The sequence below is a fragment of the Cryptomeria japonica genome, chromosome 5 (assembly GCF_030272615.1).
Source record: "Cryptomeria japonica chromosome 5, Sugi_1.0, whole genome shotgun sequence".
In the NCBI taxonomy this organism is placed as follows: Eukaryota; Viridiplantae; Streptophyta; class Pinopsida; order Cupressales; family Cupressaceae; genus Cryptomeria; species Cryptomeria japonica.
Genome location: NC_081409.1, coordinates 131,322,175 through 131,349,613, shown reverse-complemented (window position 1 = coordinate 131,349,613; position 27,439 = coordinate 131,322,175). Strand labels below are relative to the sequence as shown.

The window sequence follows — 27,439 nt, the reverse complement described above, 5'->3', positions numbered from 1 at the left end:
GAAACTCGCACCACCTTTGGTCTTCAACGCAATTCGCACTCAGCACTTCCCTTCGTCTTCCTCAATTCGCATGTAGAAAGGTAAAATAATGATGTAGAAATGATAGTTTTTACCCCCCTTTATATAGCGCTCACATCACACTTCACCCTCAAGGCCGACTTGATAAAATAAAGTAATTTCAAACGATTTTTAAATAAAATAACAAGGCCGACTTACATGCATGAGCGTTCTTATTCGACTTTTAATTATTTAATTCATTAATTAATTAAATGCCTTTTATTTTAATTAATAAATTTCGATTTTTTTTTTTTAAATCAAGGCAAAATAATTAATCAATGCAAAACGCCATATTAAATGCCAATTAAATAGGCCTTTAAATCTTATCGAATTTTGGCATTAAAATGAATTTAAAAGGTTTATTTGGCGCCAAAATTTTGAAAATGAAGTGGACGTACCTCATCGCCCTGGTCCCTTGGAGAGGGACAGGAGCGATTCACCATTTTTGTCATGATTCTTGCGTTTTCAACGTTCAACTCCTTCATTTCCACGTTCTAAATCGATCATTTGGTTGGGTTCTTCGAATTAGATTGCCTTGCATGTGCGCATGAGTGTCTTTAGATGTATCATCGCCCTTGTCCCTTGGAGAGGGACAGGAGCGATCTCCATGTTTCCACGTTCATCTTGCATCTTTGATCTTCGAACTTCCATTGCTAGGCGAATAACATCATTGCTAGTCCATTCCGCGCACGTCCCACTTGCTTTTGCAAGGTACCTTTGATGCTATAAGGATCATCGCCCTTGTCCCTTGGAGAGGGACAGGAGCGATCCTAAGGTTTTTGCTTGAAATTCTCCATTTTGATACGATCCTTTCCTTGTATCATCTTCCAAATGCCATTTAAAACCTTGTGCGTCCTTGTCTTAACGTGATTTTCAAAGAATATCATGTGTTTTGCCTAACATCGCCCTTGTCCCTTGGAGAGGGACAGGAGCGATCCATGTCTTTTCTCCGTTTTGAGCTCAAGTTGGTAACATTTAACCTTGGTTCATTGTTTATTGCCTTCGAAATAACGTCCTTTACCTCGTCCATCCTCGCCTTACCTTGACTTTGAAGGAGTATGAGTGTTTTTGATGAAATCGCTTTGGTCCTTGTCCAAAGGACAGGAGCGATATGGACTCCTTAGCTTGATTGATAATGTTTGGACGTTCAAAACTCTTGCATGTCACTTTAAAAAGATGTCTTGAACCTCGTGTGACCTTGAAAAAAACTTTGACTCAACGTAATTTTGCATGAATTGATCAATACACTCAATATCGCTCTGGTCCCTGACTGAGGGACAGGAGCGAAGTTCAACATTGTGAGCTTGTTCTTGTTTTTATCAACTTGCAATTATCTTCAATGCGTGTAATGACGTCCATTCGATCCTCTTGGTAGCTTAACACTTGCTTGGCTTTTGAAATCGATGCCTTAATGGAAATATCGCTCTGGTCCCTTCCTGAGGGACAGGAGCGATCCTGGGTCTTAAAGTGCAAATCCTTCCAACGTGACGACCTTGATGCTTGCGTTCGATTGAAAATGCCCTGAAACGCCCCTCGCCACCTTGTCTTGACTTGTGTCGACCTTGAACTTTGGAGGAACGACCTTGAACTTGCGTAGGAAGTATCATCACCATTGTATCGCCCTGGTCCCTTGGAGAGGGACAGGAGCGATCCTCCCTTTGTGGCCACTATCTCACTTTGCCAGGTTCCAAGTTTATATTCAACGGACTCGTCCTTCTTCACTCTATTCGTTCATGCCTTGACATTGTCTGTAACCTTGCAAGAAAAGCAATTATATCAAAAATCGCTCTGGTCCCTTCCTGAGGGACAGGAGCGAACTAGGCATTTAACACTGGTATGGACGTCCCAAAAATCTTCAATTTATATTCAATGCGTTCATCTCATGTTTTCCCTTGTTTTTGAACGTAAACTTGCCTTGACCCTTGTCTGGATTTTGCATAATGAAGGAAATCGCTCTGGTCCCTGGGAGAGGGACGAGAGCTACAAGGTACCTCGCCCTGGTCCCTTGGAGAGGGACAGGAGCGATTTAGTCAATATAGGTCATTATCCTTCGTTTTTGCATCTCAAATTATATTCATTTGGCAAAGCATCTTCCTTCGGACCCTTTTAAATTATTAAGTTTTCAAAATCTTGCAAGGACAAGGCGAAATTTGAATTGTAGCTCCGGTCCTTCACTGAGGGACAGGAGCGCTTTTCCTCCTGGAGGCATTTCTATGCTCATGAAAATCTTCAATTTATATTCAATGGAAAGATCTCGCCGTTCTCCATCACTTCCAACTTGAAATTTGTCTGGACTCTGCAAGGACGATGAGATATTTGAAAATGAGCTCCCGTCCTTCACTGAGGGACAGGAGCGAGTTTGCTCCTACAGGCCAAAATAACAAGATTTTTCACATTTTAACACTTCACGAGGCGAAAACAAGTCAATTCCAATGCCCAGGATCAAAATTCAAAAAAGTCAAAATTTGGTCAAAATATTCAATCGGACAAAAATTCACATTGACGGTCAACACTTAGACAAATTTAAGCTCTGCATGAACATTCCAATTGAAAATTAGACCATTTTGGCGAAATCATTGCATTCAAAATTTGCATTCTAGAAAAGGAAGCTCAAAAGCTCTCAAAAACGACTGGATTTTGGCTTGAAAAGGCAGAATTTAAAACCCTAAGGCTTGGCCCTAAATCCAGACGACCAACTAACTAACAAAACCCTAAAAACGAAAGCGAAAACGAGCGAAAAAAAAAAGCAAAAAGAGGGGGTCCCCATTTGCGATGGGGCGATGTGTGAAATGGTCACAACAGTATCCTAAAGCCTTACTTGGACATACTATTACTTGAGAAGGTGTTATTTTGATCTTTGCACTTGATTTCAGTTCCAAATCATTTGTCAATCAACTATTGCTTCATTAGAAACCATGGTTGTGCCAATTTGAGAGTTTTCAAATTGATCCTTCACAACAAGACTTATTCTATTTGCTTATTATGATTCTCATGAAACTCCATAATCAAGAATTTCAATGTTTCTGCACAGATGTATCTTGTCCTTTGTTTGCTTAGATTGAGGGTTCCAAAGTTAACTCCACAAAGTGCTTCTAGTGCTTCTTTGCAGCAGGTTATCTCATTATGGGGGGTGTATATCTCTCTTTGTTATCCTTTGTATGGAGGGAGATTGATTGGATTTGTGATGGATCAATTTCATGACGGATGTAGTTCTTGGGGGCTATCATTGAGTCCTCCATGCCATCCTTGATTGTGTCTTTTCTCTCTTTTGGAGAAGAGTTTTGTCCCAATGGGTTTTCTCCTTTTCTCCATTCGTGAGAGATTGCATTTGCATTTACATTGTACATGGGTACCTAACATGGCCTATTTGTTGGGACCCATCATCATATTGCATTCTTGCATCATTTAAATAATAATTTTTTCTCCCTAAGTGGTATTTAAGGGGAGGTGTTAATGTGAATAAAGTTATTCCCTAACTAATCATTAACTAGTCATTAGTAGAAATTTATTCAAATGTTAAGTTCACTTAGGTCCTAGGTATCATTTCAAGAAGTTAGTTATTATGGGACCATGTTCACCTCATTTACTTTTAGTTATCTAAGCATTTAATATTTGCATCATGCATTTAATGTTTGTATCAAGGGTAGTCAAGGGTAGTTGTTCATACCCCATCTCACCTTTGCCTATATAAGCAAGACCTCTTGTATATTCAGCCATATTCAATCAATGCATTCTTATTATGTAAGTTATCTTGCCATTCACTCTTGTGGACACTATTTTGGTCTTGCAGGGATTCTGGGGGAAGTTGAGGAGTCACCTATCTACTCCTACAATTTTTCCCCTTTTGGACCTCCAAGCTCATAACTTTTTGTCAAATTATCTGTTTTCATGATTCTAGTGGTGTTTGAAAGTATTCATAAATCTATCATTTTCTCCATGCACTTTTTCCAGATTCAACCACAGGTACAATTTAATCAGTTTTTGCAAATTTGGCATGATCGCTAATTACTTGGACAAACTGTCTCTTAGAGAAAGTTTTGTTTTGTGGGGGGAGCTTCATTTTCAACCTTGATTCAAATTTGGGAGGTTTCTAATCAGATTTTATAAGATATTTGTCTATTTTGCCTTCTTGGTGCTTGTTGCCCAAATGGCTGAACCAGGGTTTGAGGTTCTTACTTCTCATAATTATCGCACATAGAAGGTTAGAGTGCAACATTTACTTTGGTCTAAGGGTTTCTGATCTCCCTTGAGTGACCATGAACCTGATTTTTCCAAAGAATATGAGAGATTTGCTCACAAGAACAAAATGCAATGAGGCTATGGGCTTAATTGTTATGTATGTTTCTGATAACTTGTTCTTCCACATTGAGGAGTGTACTACTCCCAAACAAGTAGGAGAAATGCATAAGGATTTATTTGGTTCAGTTAGTGAGAAACATGCTATGCAATTCAAAGCAGAATTGGCATCTCTTTCCATTGACACTTTTCCTACCATTGAAGAATATTTGGTAAAATTAAAATCTTTAAGATCTCAATTGGCTAGTTGTGGGAAAGATAAAACAAATATGGAATGCATATTTCTGATTTTTCTATTTGCATACTTCTCTACTTCCTTTTATTCGACAATGGATGGATTAGGTGATTCATTTGTTATACCTTCCTTTGAGACAATTTGTGATTGATTGACTAGAAAACAAGCTAAGCTTAATCAACTTGACGCACTTCCTAAGAATCACACATTAATTGCACAATCATCTAAGGTTATAGGAAAGAAGAAGAACAAACCTAAGACAATATGTTGAAACTCCCACCTTCCAAAGAGGACAAACCTAAGGAGAAACCCAAGGGTGGATCTTGTAATAAACCTAAGCATAGTGAGCATAATTGCTACAAGAAACAATTAGAAGATATGAAGCAACTTATTAAGGAATATAACATTAATTGGCCTTCTCATTCTTCTAGTTCACCTTCTTCTTCACAGCCTTCATCTTCCACACGCATTTGTTTAGCAGGTTTTGCTAATGGGGATAATAATATGTCACGCTCTTGTTGTGAGACATGTTGATGAGTCTGCAAGATGGATTCTAGACTCTGGAGCTTCATATGATATGGCAAGATCGCCAAATAGGTTCTCGTCCTTGAAGCATGCTTCTATAATGAAGATCTTGATGGCTAATGGTGTCTACTTGGATGTTTTTTTGTGAAGGAGTTGTTGATGTGCCTAATGGCAGTTTTCATAATGTTCTTTGTAGTCTTATTATTTGCAACAATCCTCTTTCCATTTATCAAATAGCACAGAGTGTTAAGTCCATTGAGTTTACTCCAGATTCAGTTTTCATTCATGTTTCGCATAGCAAACAACTTGTTGCAATGGGTAAGGCTGGTCATAACGCTCAAATCTACACATTTTCCCATTTTGTTTTTGATAGTGAATGTTCTAAGAGAGATTCTCCTAGAACTAGTGTGGGTAGTAATTTATAAGGTCATATTGGTTTGGTGAATCTTGCTGTTCATCAGTTCTTTAATGAGGTTCCAATATCTCCTGCTTCTTCAGACTATAGTGTTGACTTGGTTTATAGGGCTCCAATTGAGCAAGATACTATTGGCTCTCCAAATTTGTCTTTGAGGAGTGGCTTCATGACAGGTATATCAGATTTGTTTTGTCATTCTTCTTCTGCAGATTTGGAGGACATGTTTGTGGGGAACTCTCTCCTCTTCGATGACTCAACTTCTTTGGAGATTTCTCTTGAGTTTCCACATCTTTTGTCTTCTTCCTTGATTGGATCACACCTAATTTTGTTGAGACATACTCGAAGGCACTGGATCAATTTTCAAAGATACACTTTTGGAGGCTTCTTCCCTCTTGCTTCTTCATGGAGATGGAGCTTCTTTTAGATTCGCCGATAGATTTCTTTCTTCCCAAGGGGAGACTTGTTTGTACGCATTGGATTTTCTTTTGTCTTCAAACATTCTTCAATGGCTTTGGAGATACTTAATTATGGGTAGGCTATGTAGTCTCTATCTTCTCTCCTATAGAGAGACTATTGTACTGTATCATCATGATGGATGTAGTCCTTCGGGGGTATTGATGAATCCTCCATAGTCCAAAGAAGCAAAAATTTGGAAAAAAAAACTGATTAATCGTGATTAATATTCAATCGGCCAGCTCCCCGATCTTTTCCCCGAAAAAATTTGGAATCGTGATTTTTTTAGTCAATAATTTTCAACACGTTATTCCCAGATTACTCGCAACTAAATCGCTCTTAATCTGCAAATGTTGCAAAATAAATAGGAAACCCTAAATTGACATAAAATACAAAAACAACCCTTGAAACTACGAAAAAAAGACACAAAATAATAATGAATTTCCTGCAAACTTGGTCGCAGCATATCAACCATGAATGCAAAATGATGGATACATGGCACTGCATGATGAACTGGAGGCAAAAACACAAGATATTTTTCAGACAGGTTCTTTTCATACTTTGTAACATTATGTAGATACGTACAGCATCAGATTTCACATGATAGGCAATAGTATAAGCATAGTTGTAGCTTAGATGTAGCGTAGACAACCATCCATTTGCCATGAGATTATGCCATGTACAGAATGTACAAATTAATACACTTTTAGATTTCAGTTTTAATCTCTCTCCTTTCCGTCTTTCTTTGATTAAAGCTTATCTTTGAATTATCAATTTCGCATTTGTGCATATAACACATTTAGATTCTTATCAATTCAGAGTGTTGTTCCCCAGGTTTCTCTTAGGATTTGAATCATAACTAGCAAAAATTATAGTGATTTCCAATAACTTGAATTGAAATTTAATTTATGTAATGCTGGTAACTTGATCTATTTAGTAAATAAAACATTAAATGACATTGTCATTTGTCACGTTGTGTCATATGATTAATGATCAAAATGTCAAATACAAAATGCTGAGGCAAATACACATTGAGATTCCATTGATCCAATGATCAATCTAATACATGATATTGATATCATATCATCAACTCAAAGCATTAAAATTATTCATAAGTTCAAGATAAAAACTACAAATTAAAAATCTAAATGATTAAAATTGTGTGTTTTCTTTTTGCTGTAAAATTACAGCTAAGCATGCGAGTTGATATATAGAACAATCCTTACACTTAACTGAGCTTCATCATCATGACTTCCTACCCTCTAGCATGTCATTGGCTACATTTGATTTTTTGGAATTTTGTACTCAGCTTATAGGTTGACTTTGTACAAAGTCAAACTATATTGTAATTGACATTTTGGCAACCATCTAGTTATTATTTATGTTGTTGTGGTATCTTTTGTGCAATGTAATCAACGATATGTTCATATAAACAACAAAAAATTATTTTCTACAATTCAAGGGTTGAACTCTCTATTTTATTTGCTCTCAATATCTCAATGCTATTGAAATGCCCTTAAATTTAAAAAGAAAACTAGTTTTTGACTCTTTCTAAATTTTTTAATGCTTTTTTATAAATCCATTTCTTTCCCCAAACAATTTTTGCTGCTATGCTCTATACATCATTCATTTCATCACTTGTACATGATTTCTTTTTGCATTAGAGGAGTTCTATTCCAAGTGGTTTTTCTCCTTTATTCCGTTTGTGAGAGATATTTTGTACATGGGTACATAAGATGGCCTCATAATCGGGACCCATCTTGTATCTTGCATCCTTGCATCATTTACATAGGTTTTGTTCCTCCTTAAATTGTACTTAAGGGGGGGTGTAAAATCGAATAAGATCATGTCCTAATTAATTCCTTAGTGTTGACCTATTCACAAGTTAACTTAAGTCCAAGGTGTTATTTTTAGAATGTAATTATAACGGGATCATGTATCTCATTTATTTCTTGTACCCTACGTCATTTAGTATTTGTTCTACGTCAGTTGTCTCATAGCATAGGAATATTAAGAAACATGTCAACACATCTTGTTTAATCCTACCACTCACCTTGCCTATATAAACAAGGTTCATGTACACTTTGTATATATCTCATAGATCTTAATATCAAGCAAGCTCATTTCTTGCACTCTCTCTTGTGGAAGGTTTCTTGTGGTTTTGCGGGTGATCTTGTGTGTTGAACAAATATTCAAATCCTACAACCATAAGGAAATGAAGTGTATCTTTCAACACATCTTGTTTGATCCTACCACTCGCCCTGCCTATATAAACAAGGCTCATGTGCACTTTGTATGTATCTCATAGATCTTAATACCAAGAAAGCTCATTTCTTCTATACTCTCTTGTGGAAGGTTTCTTGTGTTTTTGCAAGTGGTCTTGGGTGTTGAGCTAATATTCAACTCCTACAACCATAAGGAAACAAAGAGTATCTTTGCAAGTGGTATTCAAACATTATTGGTTTTTGGAGTTAGTGTAAGTTTTTTATTTTCCTTATGTTAAGGGGTACATTTTTTCCTACACATATTATTTAAGTTTGCTTAGGTTTATTAGGAGTGGTTAATATGAGGACACATGGCAAAATATTTCAGCTACATGTGTCTCTCTCTCCCACACATGGGCAGTCGCGTTACACACACTCTTTTAGCTTGTTGTGCCACCTCTCGTTACCACTATTTTGTTCTTACTTGAGTAGGTTATGGGGTATTTGGGTTTCTCGCCCTCTTTTGGCTTTATGTGCCACCTTTAATAACTGATTTTCTATCTTCATTTAAGAAGTTTATGCCACATGTTATGGAATTTTCTAAGTAGGTAGAACCTCCCACCTTTCGTGGGATGTATATGCCCTATTTTTGCTATATATACAGCACTCTCGTCTCATCGTCACTAGTTCGGCTAGTTCAATGATAGCTTGGTGAGAGTATTGAGAGTATTTTGCAGTTTCTCTTGCTTTGTCTTTATTTTTCTCTCATTTCAAATTTCTTCATTTTTCTATTTTGATCTTCAATCATTTGTCGAGTGGAGTTGCATGTGATCTATGATCGACATCAGATCCTGGCAAAGTTCTCGCTTATCGCAAAATCTAACACTTGGAAAGAGTCTTTGCATACACATCTCCTAATAAAGCTATTATTTTAGAGTCTAAAGACATGAAGTATCAATCCCAACAAAATATACAGATTTGTAGCTTCCTTAGCTACTACCATTTCTCATCAAGAGATAGATGGGGACATGGAATATGAGCTCTAAAGGAATGCCATCCACAACTACTTTAGGTGCTCACCAATTGTCTTTTTGATATCTTTGTTTGAGGCTTAGAACTTCTAAAGGGGAAAAACATCACAATCAAGGCAAGCAAGAATGAAAAAAGCATATGACAAAGGCAACCTTCAATGACATATGAGCAAACCTATCAGGTTGTACATGAAGAACAATGAAATAATCATAAGTCTCTAACCTTAACACTAGACAACAATCTAGCAGATAGGACTTACTCATTTGTTTATTTCTTCTATTGTATGGTAGTTTTTGCATTGCAAGACTATAGAATGATTAGTCCGATACTTCTTAATCTTAGAATGACATTAGAAGAGTACACCACAAAAGGGTTCCAAGTAGCTCCATGCAAAGAGTTTTCATTGCTTCATTGCTATACCAAGTGTTGAAAAAATGTTCACACAAGTTGTGAACTCTAATGGAATGTGCTTGGAATACAGAGCTTATGATTAATTTAAAGCATTCCCTAGCTAGAAGTGAGCAAAATTAAGGCTTCTAATCCAACAAAACTAGCTCATGACTAGAATGGGGTCAAACTCTACAGCAACATTGAGAAGCTTCTCATGACAACCATGGGGCATAAGAAGCATGTAACTAGATTCTAATAATACCTTCTAGAGCAACATCAATACAACTAGAGTAAATTAAAATGTTAGGATTCTCATGACAACCATGGGACATAAGAAGCATGTAACTAGATTCTAATAATACCTTCTAGAACAACATCAATACAGCTAGAGTAAATTAGAAAGTAAGATGCAATGGTTTCAGGAGAGAAGTGGAGCTAACGTATACATGACCTAGGATTTATAAGTTGGAAGAAGTCAAAGGTCAACAAAGGAATACTGGAGAATATATTACAAGAAGCAGCTTGTTAGAATACTAATCTTCACTTGGTAAAGGTTAATTATTTATTTGTATTATTTGTTTTATGTTAGGAGATTCCTTTGGAATCCCTACATGTCCTTTGTCATTTTGTGTCATCTCACACGTGTGTGGATGACTCATTTTCTTTTAGTTCCTTTATTAAGGAATATTAATTGTCTCCTCCTTAAGAGGATCTTGACACATTGCACACATATTATGAATGGTCGCAATCATAGAGTTGCGAGATACAAAGTAACTCCTCTCCTCATCTCTATTTAAGAGATGCTTCTCCTCTCATTCTTCACAAGTTATTGTAATTAGCTTCTTGCTTAAGCTCTCTCTCTTTCTTGTATTCTTAGGCTTTTGCCTTCCATTCATAATTCATAAGGGGTTTTTTCTTTGCTTTTTCCCCTTTCAAAAGCTTGTGCCTCCACTCATATTTTGGTGATTGCTCAACTCAAGTTGTTCTTCATCTTGGTAACATTACTTCAATCAACAAACTTCTTGGATAATTATTTCATTTCTTGATCTTGTTTTCCTTTCACGACTGCCCATAGACAATTTTAATAAGTTAGGCAGAGGAAGAGAGTCTTAACAAACTTAAGAAGTCGGAAAAAAAATTTAGATGGTATGCAAAAAGAGAAGAAAGAAAGGCTTCATGAAAAGTTTCCCATCTCAATCAAACAACCCTTTCATATCTTTTGATTTTACACCTTTCTCACTTTACATTTATCAAGCAGATTGCTCATATAGACCACTATGTATATATTCTATTTCAATATACAGTTCCTCTCACTATTCATGATCTCTTCCAAGAGATCTGACAATGAATGGCGGGAGAAGAAAGGGCAACTTAAAACCTCTAAGGAGATCTTTCTTAGACTCTCCTGTTCCAGGTCTGTCTTTTGATAACATTATCATATAGTGAATTGAGGAGTACATAGTTGTTGAGCTAAAGACTCTATTGCTGCTACAGAAATTATTTACTAGTGGTTCCTTTGTATTGTTCGGAATTTTAAAGCTTAGATCATGTTCTGTTGTTATTCCATAGCTCTTGACACCCCCTCACTGATGTTATCATAAAAAGTTATTATTTTCGGTCAAATTGTCCAACTTTGGTCATGCACAACATCAGTATAAACTATAATTATTTTTCTCTCTTCCATGCACAAACATTTATGCACCATTCCACGGTGACAAGCTCATCCTAGCCACAAACTAGCATACATGCCCACATCTGGAATTCTGCTATTTAGCAGGTATCCTTTTTATTATCTGCATGGATAAAAGACAGTTAAATGTCTCTCGTTATATTTATCAATAAGTTGATCATACATGAAGCATGCAAACAATAGCATAGCAATGACCTATATAAATGCAAAGGATTGCAAAAATCAAGGCAGATGATTCTTGCAAACAATACAATTCTAACTAGCACACGGTTTCAATAAAAAAATTTAAAAAGTTGGAATATAGACAATTGAGCATAAGGAAACTGTTCTCTGCCATCAATAGCACAACATTGAAGAGAATAAAACTGAATAATGAAAAACCTAAGATAAAGAGCAAAAACATGATGTAATCTAAATAGGAAAACTCGCTAACATAAATCACATTTATATGTTAATGTCTGCTAACTTACCAATAGACAATCAATAAGGTCTCTTGCTTCAGAAGAAAAGTAATCAGGAAATTCAAATTTCCTATCCATCACCCTTTGGAATGTGAGCCACTCACTAGCATCCTTAAAGGGTGATATACCAGATAGCATCTGATACAAAGTGCAACCCAGTGCCCACAGATCGTTTCTGTTACCAATGAACATCTAGAACATCTTAGATACTCACAAACACAATGTTGACAAGCAATTGAATCCACATATTATATGACAGATACAGCCTATTCTTTCCAGGTACCCAATACTTGGAGGCGCTTGCTTAAGAACTTCTGGTGGAACATATGCAGCTGTACCAACAAATGTACAGGCCTTCTCATCTGCACAATTTTCATAGTTAAGATTAAATGAAATTTTCTAAGGAAATCAAATCCTAATATGCAAAAGCAGATACACCACATTAGGTGGCAAGAACAAGTGCAACAATAACAACTATTTCACTCAATGAGGAAAAAAAATATTCAATAAAGCTACCTTCCCTGAGGCCTTACTTGACGTAGTTTGAATTAGCTCAATTGAACTGTTTTCCATTGGCTTCACACTTCCAAAATCTGCTAGTTTTACGTGCCCATCTGCAGTAAGGAGTACATTTTCTGGCTGGTACCAAGAACACAAATTAGTATCCAAAGGAGCAAATAAAATGCTTGTCCAAATGATATGTTGTTTCAACTTAAACTGAAATATCCACCTTGACATCTCGATGAATCAGCCCTACTTTGTGAAGATACTCCAGGGCATCCACTATTTCTGCACTATAGAAACGAGCTTCATCCTCTGATAAGTGCCCTTTCTTTAAACATAAGTTATAACATCCACGGTTCTAGTTTTGTCAGAGAAATCAAAATTCTTTTGACATGGAAATCAGCTTTCTTTTTAGTGAATGATATAAAATAATTCAAAACATATATAAGAACATTGAAAATAACAGACACTAACCAGATAGCAAATACATAACAGATATTGTAAACACAAACACTCACCCTACTTATCTGATCAAAAAGCTCTCCTCCATCACAAGATTCAAGGCCCATGTCTGTGTGGTGAGTCAAGAAGAATTTGCAGTAGAGCTAAGCACAACACTAGTAAAAGACAACTGACTTACAGGCAAACATCTGAGAGAAACAGGTGACATCATTTTCAAGATATCTTAGACAATATGCTGATAAAACCTTCCTGTAAGTTGGAGGGTGTTATGAACATTTACCTAAAAACTTGGTTAACTTTACATCCATCATCTTCAAAGATTTACAATCTAATTCTTTGTAAATATATCATACAACCAAAGCAAAAGCAAAATAGACCTAGGATACAGATATGGTAAGCATCCTGGAAGGTAAAATAGAGCCTTATTATCCCTGGGTGATCTAACTGATCGAGCACGATGCGTTCCAGCTTTACATATGCTACTTTCTTTTCTTTTGCTATAAATCGTTTGTCCATAATCTTTAAAGCATAAATTCTCCCAGTGTCTTTCTTCCTTGCCCTAATAACCTGAAAATAGATACATCATACAACCAAAAGAAAGTATCAACAGCGATTTTTTGATGAATAGCGCACATTCTCTACTAAATTATATGAAAATCAAAATACACTATGTTCAACAACATTCATACAGGTAAGCTACAAAAAATTATTTCAGTCAGTCAAACCCCGGCAATCTACTCTAAAACTATGATATGCCCAGATCTACTTGCATCCATTGTGAGAATAATATAAACTTTAACGACTTCAAGCTTCCACAAATCATAACATCTAATAAGACAGCTTTCTTGTTAAATAATATCCATAAGTTGTGTTGTTAAATGATGAACTTTTTTTAAAATTAAACACTTCAACTCTAAAACATCCAATATTTGAGCCTTTTGACTGCCCTCTTACTTTTTGTATAGGACATCCACAAAATGCCACTTTTCTCCCTTAGGATGATTCACTTCCTTGGAACCAAAAATATTGCACGCAACACCCTCAAAACAATTACAAAGTTGAATTCTAATGCTAACGCAAATATACAAAATAAAATAAATGCATCAAAACAGAACAGATAACCATTCCCTAGCAAGCAATCAGTTTGATGGCCAGAGAAAGTCCAATTATTAAAATACGCAACACGGTTGGCCAAGGAAAATTCTTATTAATGATTGGTAATAACCAGAATGATTCAAGAGAAGACCTGTCCTATAACCAGATTAATTCAAGAGAAAACCTCTCCTCAAATTAGACGCTACATGCTTTAATTAGATCCAAAATATTTGAGAGAGACAATATGTTTGTGAAAGAATCCATCCTTATAAATGAGAGATACAATCAACTCAGAGTCACTAACCACTGCAAAAATGTACAAGGCTTATATGTAATTGCAGAAGTCAACAATATGAACTAGAGACTTTACCACCTCTTTCAACACATTAACCAGAAAAAGTATTAAAAACCTTGCTATGACCTTATATCAGAAAACTAAACAACTTATGAAGAACCCAATTAAATGCAGAGCTTTATGCAGATTGTTCTGAATACTACAGCTAGGCCATTAGCCTGTGATCTCCTTGGACTTTTTGTGAGGTTTAATATGGTGAAATTAAAAGAGAGCATTCAAAGGCACATTCCAATGAAAAGGATAATATGGGTACATTGAGAGAGAAAATCTTTAAGAAATATAATTGCTGCTAAGAGGCATAAGAGAAAAAAGCAGGAATCCTATGAGCATAACATAAGAGCATGCCTGAACACATGGATACTATTATGCCACCCAAGATGCCAATCTCAGTACTGTATATGATCTACATAATACATATTGGAAGGTGCTCTAGCAGGTCAGCATAAAAAATATCTCATACCTGTTTCTTCACTAGAGGGGCTTCAATGGATTTGTATGAGAAGTTGAAACTGCTGTCGGTCATTGAATAGCCTTCTAGTGATGATCAGATAGCAGAGTATATTTTTACAAAAGCCTTTTGCTAATCAAAGACTATTGATGGTGATAACTACTTCAAAATCATACACTTCAGCTCTACATCATCTTTGGTGACTTCAGACAATGTTCCTAAAATGTCCACAATTATCATAACAAAGAAAGAACAGTTGCTTATAATTGCAATGTTCTTTGATTTGATGTTCAAGAAAACTTAAGAAGAGAGAAAAAATCTGTTCTCGTGTGTTTCAGCATATCAAAGAGACTCTCAAAGGTTCGCCAAATATACACATTTATGCATGGCATGCCTTGCCTAGAAAGTATGCATTATATCCCAACGAAACAAGTATTATGTCACTTTACTTTGAACAGGGTGGGAATAAATTCAAGGAAAAACATGTTGGACCACTTGCAAAAAGTCTAGTAAAATGTATGGTCGCTTTTTGTTACTGCCCTAGTTTTTGCCAAATATATATATGGAAGTCTGCTGCCCAGTTTAATTTATTGTAGGCTGCAAGTATATTCCTTGCTCGAATGCCTTTTTATCTTCTCTGCATCGATGCTGTTTTAAGTATTTATTTCTGTATTGTTCGCTGATTATTGGATTGAGTGCAGACTGTATTTAATGAGTTCTGCTCCTTCTAATTCTGTTCTGAATTGGAATAATATTCAATGATCTCCTTCCTTAAATAACTCCAAATGATCCCTCTTATATACATGTAAATGTGCCCCTTAATCCAAGGGATGCAACCCCTCATACAGGTCGGCCAGGATATTATTTTATTTCCCTTCACCAAGAAGGGCGCTCATCTTTATGAGGTCGGCCCAAGACAAGTTTAGTTTATTTAATTTTATTTCTATTTCATCATTCCCTAAGAGGGGCGTACATAACAAGGGGATTAGCCCTAAATATGTAGCCCTTGTTCAAGTCGGCCCTAATATATGCAAAGCATTGTCCAATTTTAGATTATCAATACTGCATGGTTGGTTTGTCTAAGTCTCCACAGCAGGTGCATGACAGTCCGCCCTTCCCAAAATTGTTTGTCCTCAAGCAATGTCAACTTTATCCAAATCCTAGCTCTTGGAGATTTGTCGTCACTAGATCCTTCATGGGATGTGATTAGCTTCTGCTGCACAATTCTGATATTAACTCAACTTGCAATTTTGAATTGAGATATGTTTTGTCTTTAGTCCTAGGTGGGATGTCCCAATAATTCTCAACAATATGATATTAAGATGAGGATTATAAGTATGACACTCATCTATGACCTTAAATGCGATGTTCTTTCCTAAATAAATTCAGATCTCTTTTGGTTCACTTTTGTTATTCTCAAAAATAGGAATCTCGTGATGATAGGAATATGCTTATCATAATCATAGATATTCATGGAGTAGACATGCCAGAAACACATTAGGTATGAGCCAAACACAGAGCATACACATAAAAACACGAAGTATACACATGGATATATGTAAACACGGGGCATACACGCAAGGGCACATATTGTTAGATCCCTTCTCATTGACTAGAATGCATCCATAGATTTACCCTAGTACTCCAATAGATTAGGATTTGGAATCAACCTGTTTATGCAAGGAAACAACAATTCCAACAATAACACGCTCAATTTATCATTAATGGCTTAAGAAATAATGAGCATCAAGTGAATAAGCAGATTATGATAAACATTATGACAAGCAAATTATCCTATAACCAATCATGGCTTAGTTCGGTAGGAAACTCAAAAGGGTGTTAGTAAACTGCCCAACCCAACTGAGCCTGAGAGCACGCAACATCCAAGTCATCGCCATTTGCCTCACATCCCACAAGCTACAGGAACATCCAACTATGACCAGTTCCATCCCTTGGGGTAATCTAACTTGCTACTTATCCCACAAGCTGCAGAAACGTCCAACTATGACCAATTCCATCCCTTGGGGTAATCTAACTTGCTTCTTATCCCACAAGCAGCGGGAACGTCCAACTATGACCAGTTCCATCCCTTTGGGTAATCTAACTTGCTTCCTATCCCACAAGCGACAAGAACATCCAACTATGACCAGTTCCAACCCTTGGGGTAATCTAACTTGCTTCTTATCCCACAAGCGGCAGGAACGTCCAACTACAACCAGTTCTATCCCTTGGGGTAGAAGTTTCAATTTGACATGTTACAATTTTTATTGTGGAGATTGAATGGATAATTTGTTTCTAGTGCAAGGGTGTCATAACCACTAGATTTGTTCCTCCACATAGCTCCATTTGTTTATCGTCCCTTCTTCCTTCAATTGGATGATTTTAAGATCTCCTTCATCGTGCCTTATTTTCTTGTTTGTGTTTCTTCTCCCTCTTTTCCTCTTTCTCTATTTGATATTGCTTCTATATTATGGGCTTCGCTTCTTTTCCCACATATATGCCCTAGTTCCCATTTTTCTTTACATTTGAAACACAAGTTTTTCTTTTTAAGATCTTTTAGATTACAAATGTCTCCACATCTCCATTCATTTTTGCATTTGTAGCACACCCTTTTTTCTCTACCCTTGTCTTGCTCACAAATATTCCCAAGCCTCCATTTTCTTTTGCATTGGAAGCATAAGTTCTTGCTTCTTTAGTCATCACAGTTATCTCTAGAGATAAAGGTTCTCTTATGCCCTTCCTTATCATAGAAGGTTTTGTCTTTTGATATTGTGTGTTTAGAGTATCACTTTTCCCTTGTTTGGGCAGCATCAAGCCATGTGGCTATTAGGATTGCCTCTTGAAGTGTGGTTGGGCCGAAGGCGCTTACAAGGCCACAGATTGTACTTGATAACCCTTCTATAAATAGATATGTGAGCCTTTCCTCGAATATTCCAGGAACTATAATTACTAGTCTTTGGAACTCTGTCACATAATCTCCAAGGGTTCCTTCTTGCCTTATTTTGGTTATCTCTTTGAAGTACCTTTGGGGATGTTTTTGGTCAAACCTCTCGATGAGCTTTTCCTTGAAGGAATCATACGTTGTTATTCTTCGATGGTTTTGGGTGATTAAGCCATGGTGCCACCAATCATGAGCGACCCCTTCTAGATGCAATATGGCAAATGTAATTGCATCTTCCTCAAACATGGGGCTAAGGGTTAAGTGGGTTTCTAGTTTTTGGATCCATGCATGGATTGTGATTTTTCCCAACCTGTCAAAGTTTGGGATGGTCAATTTTCCTACTCTGTGTTGTAAATCTTGTTTGGTTTGAATCCTCTCCTTTCTATGATTCCTTCTTGCCTCGGCCTCACAATACACCGTGAATGGAATGCTCCTCTTGACTTCACGATCAAGCCTTGCATACACTTGGGCAAGTTCATTTAAATCGGGATTCAGTGTATTAATCTCCTCTTCCCTTGACGGCCCTTCCCTAGTTAAGAAGGGAGGTCAAGTTGGTGTTGACCCTAGTGTAGTTAACTGTCACTTTCGGATTGGCTAGGGGTGACATCTTTCCCCTTTTCTGGGTTGGATCTAAGAGTACTTATGGTGGCATTTATATTTTGTAGGGCTTGGGCTGTTTGCTCCATGAAGATCCTAAATTCATGTTCCATTTGTTCACTCCTCGTGTGGTCTTGGTTGTGGTTATTACTTCTGGCAATTTTCTTCTTTTGCCTCTCTAGAGCTTTCAAAGCCCTTTGACTAAGTTGCATCAATTTCTTTTTATCCCTCAGGATGGCAGAATCATGCTTCGATACCACTTGTAATGTCCCTTTTTGTAAATGCCCTAGTTTTTGACCAAATATATATGGAAGTCTGCTGCCCAGTTTGATTTATTGTAGGCTGCAAGTATATTCCTTGATCGAATGCCTTTTTATCTTCTCTTCTTCGATGCTGTTTTAAGTATTTATTTCTGTATTGTTCGCTGCTTATTGGATTGAGTGCAGACTGTATTTAATGAGTTCTGCTCCTTCTAATTCTGTTCTGAATTGGAATAATAATCAATGATCTCCTTCCTGAAATAACTCCAAATGATTCCTCTTATATACATGTAAATGCACCCCTTAATCCAAGGGATGCAACCCCTCATACAGGGTCGGCCAGGATATCATTTTATTTCCCTTCACCAAGGTGGGCACTCATTTTTATGAGGTCGGCCCAAGGCAAGTTTGGTTTATTTAATTTTATTTCTAATTCATCATTCCCTAAGAGGGGAAAACATAACAAGGGCGTCAGCTCTAAATATGTAGCCCTTGTTCAAGTTGGACCTACTCTATTTATTGCCTAAGCTGTGATCTATCTTACATTACTTCCCTAGGTCGGCCCTAATATATGCAAATCATTGCCCAGTTTCAGATTATTAATACTGCTATGGTTGGTTTGTCTAAGTATTCACGTCAGGGCATGACATAAAACTGTAAAACTATAATGTACAACAAAGATGCTTCTAAGCCAATGGTATGAACACCCACATCCTACATGTCTTTGACTCTACCCAGAATGCCTTTTCGGATGATGAAGTCCATGCGCTACAGAGATCTAACGCTCTAGCCTTTAACCAACTGAAACAGTTTTCGCTATTATATAAACTTTTGGTTTACATTGTTTTACATCTGTAAAACTCTTGAACCTAAGACAACAGAAATTTTAGAAAAAAAATTTGGTTATTTACAGTTTTTAACAAGACCTGTCTCCCCGAAAATTTGTGAGAATTGAGGAATTAAAATGAGAGGATCGATGGCGTGCGTGCGGGGGCGTCTGAGCGGCCGAGCTAGGGTTTCGTGGCCCTAGCTCGTGTGCGGGGTAGTTGCAGGAGCGGCGGGGAAGGGCTTTGTTGGGGGTTGGGGGAGCTCAGCGGCTACAGGGGTGGTGCTGGGTGAGGAGGGTGTTGCGGGGGTTTTGGGGGGCGGGGCTTTGGCTGAGCGGGGCTGGGTTTTGGCTGCGCGGGAGTGGGGTTCCGAGTTGCTGCGGCTCTCTTCTCGTGGGTTTGGGGGAGTCAGCAGGCCCTCCTTTCAGTGGTGTGGGAGGGGGTGCCTTGGGTGTCGTGCCTCTTTGTGTGGCTCCTTTGGGGTAGGGGTGCTTGGCCCTCGTTTTGTTTTTTTGCTGTTCTAATGTCGACACTTGGTGGTGAGGCTTCGCTGGCTGCGGCAGCTATGAATTTCCGGGCTGCGGTGGGCTCAAAACCCCCACTTCAGAGTATGAAGACTTTTAACAATAATCTCTTTTCATCTGATTCTGGGAATGGGAATGCAGGGAGTTCTCGGATTATGAAGACTAATGGATGTCTGGAGAGACGCAGCGAGAGGCCGAAGTTGGTCATTCCTCCTAAGATGATAGCTGAAGACATTGATTATTTTTCAAAACACTCCCTTTATTGTAAGTTTTTGGGAATGAGGGTGTCCTTGCAGTTTTTGGAAAACTGGGCGCAGAGGACTTGGGTACCGGAAGGGGAAATGGAGATTATGCTATTGGCGAATAACTATTTCATGGTTACTTTCAACTGCATGGAGGATTGCCATAGGGTATTTGAAGGCGGGCCGTATTTTTACAACCAAGTGGGTATGTTCATCAAACCTTGGCATGCAAGGTTTAATCCGTCGAAGGAGCTTCCAAATAGGGTTCCAGTGTGGGTTCGGCTACCACGTTTTCCTATGGAATGCTGTCGAGAGGACGTGCTACGGATGCTTGTTGCTTTGTTAGGGAGGCCAGTGGGATCTTCAACGCAAACCCTAGGGAGAAAGGTAATGACCTTCGCGCGCATTTGTGTTGAAATTGATCTTAGTAAACCATTGCCAAATGCTATAGATATGTGTGCAGGTTCTTATTCTTGGGTTCAGCAGTTAGATTATGAGACTCTTCCATTTCGGTGTCGTTTGTGTCATGAGTACGGTCATTTACAGCGTAAATGTCCTAGATATAAACCGGCAATGCGCCAATCTCAGCAGTCAGACCCAAGCCCAGATAGGGCTGAGAAAGGGAAAGCTGCCATGTCAGTCGAGGTTGAGGGTACCGATGGTTTTGTTGCAGTTAAGACAAAGAACAAGAACCGAGGTCAAAAGAGGCCCTTTCAGGAGAGACAGGGGGAGGATTACTTCAACGGATTCGAGGTCCTGGATGATCTTAGCTAGCAGGAAGTTAATCCGGGGTCTATCCCTCTGGATCAAGGTGCATCAGGGGGGGCACCGGAAAGTGTAATTGAGGACTCTACCCACGCCCTGCTAGTGGTTGGAAGCCAACAAATGGAGATGGATCAGCCAGTAGGGGTCCATCTGGGACCCACTCCTGGCTTGGAGGAGCATTTGGTTGAGGGGAAGGGTTCTCCAACAGCTTTGAAATTGGACTCGACTGGGGTGAAAAGTAATAAGTCCTCCGCCCTGCTGGGTCTATATCAAAAAGATATTAAGAAAAGTGCTTCAGAGAAGAGCTCAAAGGCTGGCAGAAAGAAGGACCTGGATAAGATCAAATTGATGGGGGAGAACTTGGTTGAGTCAGGGTCAGTAAAGACTTTGGATTCGCATTTTTCCAATCCCCCTAAATGATTGTGCTTTCATGGAATGTGAGGGGCTTGAACAGTGGCCCTAGACAAAAAGCTGTTCGGGATTTGATTAGGAATCATTCACCAAATGTCCTATTTTTGCAAGAAACTAAACTCTCAGCGGAGAGTATGATGGGTCTAGTGCCAAAGTTGTGGGGGAGAGGCGAATGTCAGTGTGTTGGGGCTGTTGGATCCTCTGGAGGGGTGGCATGTCTTTGGAACCCTTCAAGATTTCGTCCGGTCTGGTGGGCTGCATCCAGATCTTCTTTATTTGGGGTTATCTCTAGTCTTGAGACTGGGGAACCCATTCTGTTTTCTAACATCTATGCCCCTACAGATTTTCTGGGTAAGCAAAACCTATGGTCCCATATTTCTTGTATGCGAAGGCTGGCCCCTTTTCATCCTTGGATTATGGCAGGTGACTTCAATGCTATCCTCAAGTTGAGTGAGAAGAAAGGGGGTGTCATGCGATTGGAACCTTCTTCAGTCTTGTTCCAGGATAGTATATCCTTGTTGCAGCTTGTTGACATTAAGCCTAGCAATGGTATGTTCACTTGCAACAATAGGAGGATGGGAGAGTATCGGATTGCAGAGAGGCTGGACCGTTTCCTGGTCTCTAGTTTCTGGATTGGGGGAGGGTGGTCCACAAGTTCCGAGATTCTTGACTGGAGAGGGTCAGATCACTGACCCATCAAGCTGGTTTCTTCTTCGGCTCGGGTTGCTTGCTCTCCCTCTTTCAAGTTCCAACTTATGTGGCTTCGGGATCCTTCCCTTCAGGTCCTTGTTGCGGAATGGTGGAGGAGGGGGAAGCCACCCTTTGGCACTGCCATGTACTCTTTTGCCAAGCAGCTACAATATGTTAAGTATCAGCTTAAGCAGTGGAACCGCCAGGGCTTCGGGAATATTTTTCATGCGAAGAATGCTGCTCAACTGGTGTTGAATGGGATCACCAGCGAAATCAGAGAGCAAGGTCTGTCTGAAGAGCTGCTTAGGGACGAGGAAAGGGCTGTCAAAGTGGTTGAGGAATGGGAGCTTCGAGAAGAAATATACTGGAAACAGAGAGCTCGTATTGATTGGCTGAAGGAGGGGGACAAGAACACTACTTTCTTCTTCAACTCTGTGAAAGCAAGAAGACATGGTAACTCTATTTCTGTTCTGGTCAACGATAGAGGTGAGCAATGTTTATCCTTGCAAGAGATCTCTAGGGAGTCGTTACAATTCTTTTAGGCCCAATTCAGGAAGGACCCCCCGGGGGATTCGGTGGCGGAGAATCGGGTTCTTGATTGCATTCCATCTATGGTCACGGGGGAGATGAATGAGCAGCTTTTGTGTCCTATTTCATTAGATGAGCTGGAAAGGATTGTCTTTCACATGAGGAAAGGAAAAGCTCCTGGCCCGGATGGGTTCCCGGTGGAATTCTTTCAAGAATTCTGGGATATTATCAAATTGGATTTATTGGATGTTGTCCAGGAGTTCCAGAGGAACAAGCAGATGCTTAGGGCGTTGAATGCTACTTTCATTGCTCTTATCCCTAAGTGTGAAGGGGTCGACCGGTTAGGACAGTTCCGCCCTATCTCCCTCTACAATGTGGTTTATAAGATCATCTCTAAGCTGATAGCAGATAGATTGAAGAAGTGCTTGGGGAGGGTCATCTCTGAGGAGCAAAGTGGTTTGTGGAAGGTCGCCAAATTATGGATGGTGTGGTCATTGCTACGGAGACCATTCATTCTATGGCTTCATCCAGGGAAAAAGCTATGTTTATCAAGCTGGATATGGCTAAGGCGTATGATAGAGTCCGGTGGTCCTTCCTTTAGAAGATCCTCAAGGCCTTTGGTTTTGTTGACGAGTGGGTCCAGTGGGTTATGAGTTGTGTTACGACTACTTCTTTCTCAGTGCTTATTAATGGAAACCATACTGAGCTATTTGGTACTTCCAGGGGTCTTCGCCAGGGGGACCCTCTCTCAGCTTATTTATTCATTCTTGTGGTTGAGGGTTTGGGGAGGCTGATTAAGCAGAATGTGGGTCTGGGTACTATTCAGGGTTGGAGATGGGGTAATGACCTCCAGCCGCAGTCACATTTGTAGTTTGTGGATGACACGGCCCTTATGGGGTTGGCTCGGGTCAGAGAAGCTACTAATCTGCGGAAGGCCTTGGATGTTTATCTTGAGGCCTCGGGCCAGTTAATCAATGAGGATAAATCTTCTATCATCTTCTTCAATACTCCTGCAACTATTCAAAGGAGGATTGCTCTTATACTGAGATTCCAAGTTGGTTCCTTGCCCTTGAGCTACTTGGGTATTCCTATTTCTCCTGGCAAACCTCCTAGGGAGTCTTGGCAAGGCATTTTGGATAAGTTTCGCTCAAAAGTTTATCACTGGACTCACAAATGGCTATCCTTTGCCGGGAGGGTCCAACTGATTCAGTCGGTGGTTCAGGCTCTTCTAATCTATCGTTGTATGCTTCATGTGGCTCCTAAGTGGTTCTTGAAGGGATTGGATTCTCTGGCTAGGCAATTCTTATAGGCAGGCAATTCTTTCCTCGTCCAAATGGAGTCTGATCAATTGGAACTTAGTGTGTAGCCCAAAGCAGTCGGGGGGTCTTGGTTTGAGGCAATCTATTCTTTTTGGGGAAGCACTGGCTGCTAAATTGTATTGGAGGTGGTGTGTGGAACAGGATCATGGCTGGGCTAGGATTTTGGCCAACAAATATATGACGAGGATCCCGAAGGAGGAAATCCCTAGGTATCCGCTTGAGGGAAAGGGCTCTTCGATTTGGGTCACTCTCAAGAGGGGGGCTGCTCTCATTAAGTCTGGGCTCTTTTGGATTTGTAGAAGGGGGGAAGAGGTCCTTTTTTAGAACGATTCTTGGGATGGTTATCCTCCCATCCTTGATCAGTTTCCTCATCTTGGGAATCTGAGCCAAAGGTTTTTAGAGGCGGATTGGTCAAGGGTGAGTGACTTTAAGGCTGCTTATAGGTGTGGTAGGCTAGATTTGGAGCGGTGGAAGGCTCCTAATGAGTGGTCGGTTGCTGGGATGGAGGAAGAGTGTGCAAAGTTGCAGGGCATTCTGAAGAGTAGACACTGTAGCTTCCTCAAGGGAAGGGATGGGCTTGCCTGGTCTCCAAATCCTAATGGAGTTTTTACGGTGGCTAGTGGATACCGAGAATTGTTGACCTGAGGACTAGAGGAAGGGGAGGTGACCTGGTGGAAACAGGTGTGGAATAATGTTTCTTGGCCGAAGTGTAACTGCTTTGCCTAGACCTTAGCTTTGAATAAATGTCTAACCTGGGACAATATCCGCAAACGGGGATTCTTGGGGCCTTCTATCTGTGTTTTGTGTGGTAATGGAGAGGAAGATTCCTCACACCTGTTCTTCAGATGTCCCTTCTCGAAGCTTATTTGGCATTATTGGTGGGGGGTGTGGAAGCATCCGTGTGTCCACGCGGACTCTCTGGTGGAGTTCTGGAGCAGTTTGGGCAGACCTCCTATCTTGTCATCCTTCCTCCAGACTATCTGGTATATTGGGCCCATCTTCATTCTGTGGCAGATCTGGCTCGAGAGGAATAGAAGGATCTTTCGTGAGGTCAAATTGTTTGTTCAACAAGTTTGGAATAGGATTATTGCCATGATCCGGGAGACAGTGGAAGCCAAATGTGAGGTGAATTTTCCGTTGAGTAGAGATGAGGCAGACATTGTGAGTAGGTTTGGCCTACAAGAGCTGACTCTGGCCTCAGCTTGTGTCAGGAGAGGTAGAAGGCCTACGAAGAAGGTTCAAAGGGTGGGAAGGTGGCTACCCCCTCAGGATGGGATTATCAAGATTAATACTGATGGCTCATCTAGGGGTAACCCAGGCCCAGCTGGTGTTGGGGTTGTTGGCAGGAATAGTAGGGGGGAGGTAGTTTTCCTCTTTTCGGTTCATAAAGGGAGGCACTCTAATAATTTCATGGAGGGATTTGCAATTCTCTATGCCCTTGAACGGGCTTGGGAGTAGGGTCAAAGGCATGTGATTTGTGAATCAGACTCACAAATTATTGTTAATTTGTTGAATGAGCAGAAGGTTAATGGGATACAGTGGCAGTTGGCAGGGATTGTTCAGCAGATTCTCCATATTAGCTCTTTAATGGAGCAGGTGTCTTTTATCCACATCCCTAGAGAATGGAATAGAGCAGCTGATTGTTTGGCAAAGTGGGCCTCGGAACATGATAGTGATTGGAAGGTTGAAGGTTGGGAGCACCTTTCTGAGGATCAATCTCAGGATTTGCAGAAGATTTTTACTAAGGATATGGAGGGTTAGGTTGTTGTTTGTAGTGGGGCTGGCTTGATGGTTCTATCCTAGGGCCCGGGGCTCGGGCTCTCTTTGTAATCCTGGTTCTTGAGTTTCAATAAAGTTTTTACCCCTTTTATTCAAAAACAAGACCTGTCTCCCCCTAAAATGGGCAGAAGCAGGGGGCATTAGGGGGACTCCCCTACATCCCTGAGGCAGCTAAGGGGCACCTGGGCATCCCTCAACCATCCGATGATCCCAGGGAGTTCCCATGCTAGCCAAAGTTTCTCTATGTCAAGATAATAGTTTTGATTTGTGTCAAAGCTTTGAACAAACAGATATCATGGTAACATGTTCAAATGATTTCTCCTGGAAGAAAGAAGGAATATTACATGGTATTGGAGGTAAAATAGACTATGAAAACAGCTAGTATTATTTTTGTTTACTCAGATGCACACTCTCTTATCTTAAATTTAGAAAGTTTGTCATCAAATATTTCTTATATGCCATGAACACCTCAGACTATAGATAGTCAAGGAAGTGGTGAGGGTCAGGTGGTGGTGGATGTTATCAAGTTTTCATAAGCTTCTGTAAGGAGTTCCTAAAAACAGAGAAGAAAATAAATAAAAAGATTTGAATATGATGACATTCTTGTCTTCAACTATAGAGCCCTCATCATTTAGACCAGTCAAAATCCCCAGCTTCACCATTAGTTCTCTTAAGAATGAAAATCTGGTCAGAAATAATAACAATTTGGTGTCAGAAAAACAATAGGAATCATAGGAAAAACTAGTTTCAATGTTAATACTAGCACTTGCACCTTAAAGAGCTGCAGTGGTTGCACCACTAGCAAATTACATGTTAAGTAATACATTAGAGAGTATAAATTGAGAAAATAGACTAGAAGATATATATTATTTTGTTTACATAAAATAATATCTAAAAGTAGGTGCATTGGAATTACAAGATTGTGCTTGCAAAAAAAATTGAAGTTTGATTGGTTTTTTATATACAAAAGGATCGCAAATAAAGATGGAAATCTATTACTTTATTTATAACTTTGAAATACATAGACTATACTCCACAAATAGATGCATTAGATTTACAATATGTTACTATTATATATTTGTTAATAATCCTTTTTAAATATTATTTTGTGTCATCTAGTCTGTGGTGCAGATGGAATAGATTGATGCAAAGTTCTTTGATGATGTTGTGAAGCATATTTTCTGAGGTTGTACACCGTAGTCTACAGATTGAAGAAAATGTAAAAAACTAATTGTGTTTGGAGTCTATTTCCAGATTAATACAATTGTTATCTCTCTTTGCTAGAGAGTTTTTACCATAAGTGTTTCTTACATAAATACTTGTGTCTCATATGCATCTGGATTGTGTATAATTTCATGTTTTTTCATACTAGTTGCTAATTGAATCGTCCCAACAAACACTCTATGTATTTCAAGTGCATAGTCTTAAGGTTCTTGAAATCATAGTTATCAGTCGCATTGAGGATTAATGTCCCAACATTGGTCATCATGCTAAAAGGAAAGAAACTCCTCACAATCCAAATGGACACACCAATTTCCAAAGTTGGTGGTCACAAGAAGCATAGCAGCCAAGGGCATTGTCTGGGCAAAGGTAGGTAGTCTTAGAAATTGGTGACAGCTGGCATGGAATCAAGTTGTTGTGACTGATTGGCAGTAGACACAAGGCAATTCATGAAGCACTAGAGATGGTGAATAGCAAGTGGTAGTATTGTTCATATATATGGCTCAACAAGGGCTTAAGAGGGGGTATCCAATCAGGTAGGATGTCAATCAATGGGCCCCTTGAGTCCCTGTCTCACAATGGTCCCTTGCTATATGGGTTTCTTATTCTCATGTGGACCTGTTTAGTAGTTTAATCTTCTTTTGAAATCTTGATTTTCATCAGTAACTCATAGAAGCAGTTTTATATTAAGCTCTAGCCATGTGTCCAGTCTT

The 27,439-nt window shown here is 39.2% G+C and overlaps 1 protein-coding gene across 7 annotated transcripts in view; it reads right to left on the bottom strand.

The window, feature by feature from the left end:
* Positions 1–27,439, bottom strand: part of LOC131076613 (3-phosphoinositide-dependent protein kinase 2) — a 107,567-nt gene that overhangs the window by 60,460 nt on the left and 19,668 nt on the right. For all 7 annotated transcript variants that reach the window (XM_058013886.2, XM_058013885.2, XM_058013884.2 and 4 more), the window contains exons 2-7: positions 13,111–13,291; positions 12,781–12,833; positions 12,489–12,590; positions 12,292–12,397; positions 12,042–12,120; positions 11,768–11,933 (exon numbers count right to left, since the gene is read on the bottom strand). In XM_058013886.2, the coding sequence (XP_057869869.2) occupies positions 11,768–11,933; positions 12,042–12,120; positions 12,292–12,397; positions 12,489–12,590; positions 12,781–12,833; positions 13,111–13,291 (687 nt within the window). The remainder of the gene's footprint in view (positions 1–11,767; positions 11,934–12,041; positions 12,121–12,291; positions 12,398–12,488; positions 12,591–12,780; positions 12,834–13,110; positions 13,292–27,439) is intronic.